General features: G+C 35.8%; 1 protein-coding gene across 1 annotated transcript; it reads right to left on the bottom strand.

Annotated features, from left to right (window-relative positions):
- Positions 1-484: 484 nt before the first annotated feature.
- LOC149414947 (uncharacterized) lies at positions 485-6,043 on the bottom strand. Its single transcript, XM_089642945.1, has 4 exons — positions 6,006-6,043; positions 5,384-5,581; positions 4,609-4,758; positions 485-633 (listed from the first exon to the last, which is right to left on the bottom strand). Exons 2-4 carry the CDS (start codon positions 5,532-5,534, stop codon positions 485-487), a joined length of 450 nt encoding a protein of 149 aa, XP_089499071.1. The 5' UTR covers positions 5,535-5,581; positions 6,006-6,043.
- Between the last annotated feature and the right edge of the window lie 221 nt (positions 6,044-6,264).

Here is a 6,264-nt window from a genome sequence, read left to right on the forward strand (position 1 = left end):
CGACACATCTATTTATTTCGCTGGTTTATTTAATTTAATTTTAATTGTTAGACAAAATATAATAAAACTAATTGGTATTTATAAAACCAAATGTTTATATTCACAAGGACCACGTTGTATTGTAATTTGATGTTAAAACGGAATATTTACTGTGGGTTCCTTTATATATTTTTTTGAAAACACAATGTTCGTATATGTGTGCCCTATAGACTCTGTAACTACTTAACAGAGTTTGCTTTGTTTGGAGTTTGTTCTTATTAGTGTCACGATGTTAAGAGAGTGGTTTGAATGATAGAAGTCAGGGACGCTGGAGAAAGAGTTACGCATTCTCTCTACAAAGTCAAAATAAGACGGCCTCCGGGATTGAGGGCTTAGGCTCACAACAAGCAATCCGGAGGTCGCGAGTTTAAGTCCCGGCTTGCGCAAGTAAATTTATTTAGTGAAGAGTTGTTTCAATTAAATAGTTAAAATACGATAATACATATCATACAAACTTCTGCGGCACGGTCCAGAGTGGTAGATACTCTCGGTATTGCCCTGATGTAAGTCCACCATTCAGAATTGAAACGTTACTTGAAATAGTCAGGTTCTTCCCAACCTTCTTCTTCCCCATCTTCTTCCACTCTCTGCTACCTTTAGCATCATGAAATACCACAATTGGAGATGCCATAGTCTCACTGAGTCCAGAAAGTTTAGAGCAATTAGGCTGTTGTGCGGTATTCACACATTGTTTTAGTGTAACATATTTTTTACAAACTTTTTTCTATAAAAATCTGATAAAAACAATCTAATTCTACTCTGGACTTTTTTTGCATTTGTTTGGGCCACCTGCAAGTCATAAAACACATAATTTCCTAGAACGGATACGAATATGACGAGATGCATTTCGTTAACAATCTCGATGTCCCCACAAAGACATTGAAAACCAACTATGTCAATAATAAGTGTGAAAGTGATTATCAGATTATAGGTACTCAGGTTTCAGTTCGCGATTATTTTTGACTCCGTACTAACCTAAGGAACATTTGGCAACTGAACTCTTGGGACGGAATATTGAGTTTTTTTCATTGAAAGTGAGCTGATATCAACGATCCACTGACAACTGCTTCCAACCATGTGGAGCCGCGAGACCATAGCAACCGCAGTGGTGGTATGTTACAAGGCCTAAGAACCTGATTATTCAGATGTGTTCACCAAACACAGCCAAAGCCATTTCAAGCAAGGTTTCAATTCCGAATGGTGGTCTGAAACCACGGCGATACTGGGAGTATTTTTCAATATGAAACGTGCAAATATACTTGATATTAAATTATACGAGGGGCCTATTTCATCTTTGGGGATGCTAAAAAGAGTGAATTTTTAGGAGAGGAATAAGTGAACACGGGTCTTGGAGAGACTCGGAGCATCTTCCATTGAAATACCGGTAGAACAAGGACAGCATTCGCACCAGACGTCTGTGCTCCAAAGATTGCAATCCGTTTGTTGGGCTAGAGAATGTTATATAGGGTAACTTAACAAACGGATTGTAATATTTAGAGCACAGACGTCAGGTATGAATGCTGTGCTTCATCTTCCGGTATTTCAATGGAAGATGCTCCAAGAAATTAGCTGAACCCTTAATGAACCATTAATTGAACCCTTAGGAACCGGTGCATTGTCGGGGAACATGAAAAACGAGCGTCCAAAATCTGTACATATGAGAATGGGTCACTCTGGAAAGTGCCGTAAATACACTATAAATAATGTTTTAAACAAATACGGAGGCCGTCTTTAATATACCTCATAAAATATACCACATTCTTACAGTTGAAAAACTATAATATATTTGGTTTTATGTGGATACCGCACAGGCGTCTCAACTGCTCTCAACCTCTCCCAACCGCCTGGAGCCAGAGAGACGATGGCGTTTCCATTGGGATATGTTGTGAGGATGAAGGTAGTGGGAAAGGAAAGTAAGTAAGTGGAAGGGAAAATAGATAAGGAAGAGGAAGTTATGGAAGTACCTGGTTATTCAGATCCGGTCACCATGTACGAATAAACTATTTCAAGCAACTTTTCAATTATGTATAATGTACTTCAAATAGGGCGATACTGAGGGAATCTTCCACTCTGAAATGTACAGCAAAAACACACTATTTATTATTTGAAAGACGATTAATAATTCCGAATGGTGGTCTTGACTTAAGACTGTGGTCATTGCGAACTGTAGTTTGTTCGTTGGTGATTCTAGCTATCCTGGTAGCTGTTGGATGTAATGGACACACGAATAAGGTTTTTCTCCAGTATGTCTGCGTAAGTGCACTGTTAAAGATGATAAATGTAAGCAGGATTAGTAACAACGGGAACATGAATAAGGTTTTTCTCCATTATGGGTAAGAATTTGAAATTTTAAATATCCCTTTTTAGAAAATAGCTGCAGTAAGAACATGCAAAGGTTTTTCTCCAGTTTGGGTGCGATTGTTAATTGTGATTTGCGTGAGCAGGAGTAGTTACAATTGAGACATGAATGAGGTTTGATGTGTCTTTAAGACCGTAATTACATCTGGAAAAGATGGCGAATAAAGCTCAATAAGTCGGTATCTATAATGAAATGATTAGTTTATTAAAACTGATTCAGACAAACAAAAATCCATTTAATATGCAGTCTCGGTATAACTAGTGGTCTAATAAGTTTAATCTTTTTATGTATTTTAATAAAGTATAAAATTTAGGTAGCTGTGGGTTATTTAATCATTTTTTTGCTAATTTTCAAATAAGTCACTAAAACAAATTTTCACTGTTTCTTTCACCAGCTCATGACACTTATGAATAGGGTTATTCTGAATAAGTTCAAAATGATCTAATTGTAAAAAATTCACGGTCTTCGTTATGTTGTCACATTTATCAATAGTATAACAGTTTTAAATAAACAGAAAATTTGTAATGCAAACTTAAAAATATTTAAAAAGATTAAAATTGCGAAGGAAATAAAATGTGTTACAAAGGCAGATTGAGAGAGAGAGAGTTTGAAATACATTTTTTCAAAAATGGATAAGGTGTTCCTCCAGTATGGGTAAAAATTTGTTTTGATTATTCCTTTCGAAAACTTGATTAACTGCAGCCAATACACGAGCAAGATTTATTCCTAGTACTAGTTTTAAGAATGCACCGTTTATAGGTACACACACAATAATAACGCTTACTTTAGTCAGCAGGAATAGTAAAAGTTGGAACATGAATAAGGTATTTATGTCAAGTATGGGTAAGAATGTGACTTTTTAAAGTTCTCTTTGGAGTACGTGAAGAGCGTAAGTAGGAAAACGAATACGTTTTAGTCCATTATGGGTACATAAGTGTAACGGTAAATTTGCTTTGCTTGAGCAAGAGATATTACAAAGGGGAACATGAATAAGGTTTTTCTCCAGTATGGGTGCGTAAATGTACCGTTAAACCTGCCTTGCGTGAGCAGGAGAAATTACAATGGGAACATGAATAAGCTTTTTCTCCAGTATGGGTAAGAATGTGACGTTTTAAACATCCCCTTTGAGTACATGAATAGCTGCAGTAGGAACACGAAAAAGGTTTTTCTCCAGTATGGGTGCGTAAGTGTATTTTAAGAACAGATTTTTGTGAGCAGGAGTAGTGACAATGGAAACATGAATAAGGTTTTTTTCCAGTATAGGTGCGTAAGTGCACTATTAAATTTGACTTGCGTGTGCAGGAGAAGTGACATTGGGAACATGAATAAGGTTTTTCTCCAGTATGGGTGCGTAAATGTAAGGTTAAACCTGCCTTGCGTGAGCAGGAGAAATTACAATGGGAACATGAATAAGCTTTTTCTCCAGTATGGGTAAGAATGTGACGTTTTAAACATCCCCTTTGAGTACATGAATAGCTGCAGTAGGAACACGAAAAAGGTTTTTCTCCAGTGTGGGTGCGTAAGTGCACTATTAAATTTGATTTGCTAGAGCAAGAGTGGTTACAATGGTTACATGAATAAGGGTTTTCTCCAGTATGAGTGAATAAGTGCCGTTTTAAAAGAGATTTTTGTGAGCAGTAGTAGTTACAATGGAGGCATGAATAAAGTTTTTCTCCATTATGGATGAGAAGGTGCCTGTATAAATTTGACTTTCGTGAGCAGGAGTAGTTACAATGATGACATGAATAAGGTTTTTCGCCAGTATGTGTGCGAAAATGCACCGTTAAATCTGACTTACGTGAGCAGGAGTAGTTACAATGGGCACATGAATAAGGTTTTTCTCCAGTATGAGTGAATAAGTGCCTTTTTAAAAGAGATTTTTGTGAGCAGTAGTAGTTACAATGGAGGCATGAATAAGGTTTTTCTCCAGTATGGATGAGAAGGTGCTCTGTTAAATCTGATTTTCGTAAGCAGGAGTAGTTACAATGGAGACATAAATGAGGTTTTCCGCTCGTATGGGTACTTAAGTGCACTGTTAAATTTGATCTGTATGAGCTGGAGTAGTGAGAGTGGAGACATGAATGAGGTTTTTCTCCGGGATGCGTCTTCAGGACCATTATCACATCTGGAAAAGATGAAGGATAAAGCTCAATAAGCCGGTAATATTTTAATAATTTAAACTGATTCAGACAAACAAAAATCCATTTTACCTGCAGTCTCGGTAATACTTTCAGAGCGCTGTAAGCATTCCTTTTTAACATCTGGCAGGTCTATGTCTATTTCCGTATAAGGGATTCCCCCTCCATTTTCTCGGCGTCGTGGTGTTTTTTTAATAGGTACAGTCTCCATATTAATGCTACCTTAAACAGAGCAACAACAAATGTTAATATATATATAAAGACATGAGAGCTATGTGTATGATTATTTGTATTTATTGTTAGATTGTTTCATATAGTTTAATCAAGATCCTACTGAAAGATATTTACCTTGCCAAATACAAAACAAATTCCAATCACATGAAAATCAATAATCGGATAGATTTATTATGTCGAAATATAAAATATGGATACGGCGTAACGTTTTTGAAATGTTAATATTTCTCAAAATGATATCAATGGTCACATTAAACAAGCTTAGATGTAAAATATTGTCAAAAAACACGGGACATTATAATTCAAATTTTGAAAATGGAAAATAAAATAAATTCATGAAAAATTATTTTAATTACACAAGTAGGTTCTAAAGACACCATTTGGGTGAATTATTTAAGGAATTGTTTTTTCAGATTATCAGTTGCGAGTAAAGCAATATTTCAAAGGTAAAATCAAAATCTCAGCTGAAGTGATATAACACAAAAGTGCGCTATATAAATGTTGTGTTAGCATTATTATTATAAAATTAATGGACGACAAGAGGGAAGTAAAGAACAAGCAGCTGTTATAATTATGTAAATTAAAGACTTCTGTGATATGCAGTGCAACTTACTAGTTGGCTGAACACTCTCGGCATACTGCAAACATTCCTTCTTCACATCCGGGAGGTGGATTTCAACATCCTTATAGGCCATTTCACCTGAGCCTTCTTCCTGTGACCATGGTTCAGTTTTGATGGATACACTCTTTGGATTTGGATTCATGGCACTGCTGTGATTGTGTCCTGTCGTGTGATGGTAATTATTCTCAGCTAAAAACAAGTAAAATCTGCCACTAAACCTTTCTCTTTGAACCGTTAATATAATTAAAAATAATCAACATTTTTATTTATAACAAAAAAAAACATGTTTCGTAAGCAATGCTCATTTATTCAGGGCTTACTAAAAACTAATGGTCCAACAAAAAAGGTTTGCCGTTTTTGAGGTTAGGAAAAAAAATGATTTGATGTGACAGGGTCAAGGTAAGATGAACTTAATTAAGGCTTGGTTTTAATGATTGACAGCGGCCGTAAATGAACAATGATCAAACTCATGTACTCTCGTCTGTCTCTCGTGTTATATCGCGAAGGCATTTTAAACTGATCAATCAGTTGTTGAGCGATATATTCTTACAATTAACAAGCACAAATTTACGAGTTTAAGTGTTACTTAGTTAATATAATAGAACCTACTTACATAAAAGGCGAAGGACGAAGGTCAATTCCAAGACGTTGAAGAAACGTCATAGAAAGTAGAAGCAGTTCAATTTCAAGTTGTGTGTAGTTCGTATAATATTACTTTAGAAAGACGGAGCAATAATAACAAACGAGAAGGAAGCAAAGGATACTATGTGACACATTACTCTGACTGGTCTGACAACTGGCGTCCACACATAAATATATCACTCTCTAGATCGATATCTTCGGGCTTTTTGTATGTAACGGAATTATACAGT

The sequence above is a fragment of the Hesperophylax consimilis genome, chromosome 19 (genome assembly GCF_061612785.1).
Source record: "Hesperophylax consimilis isolate HC1 chromosome 19, BYU_Hcon_1.0, whole genome shotgun sequence".
NCBI classification, from domain to species: Eukaryota; Metazoa; Arthropoda; class Insecta; order Trichoptera; family Limnephilidae; genus Hesperophylax; species Hesperophylax consimilis.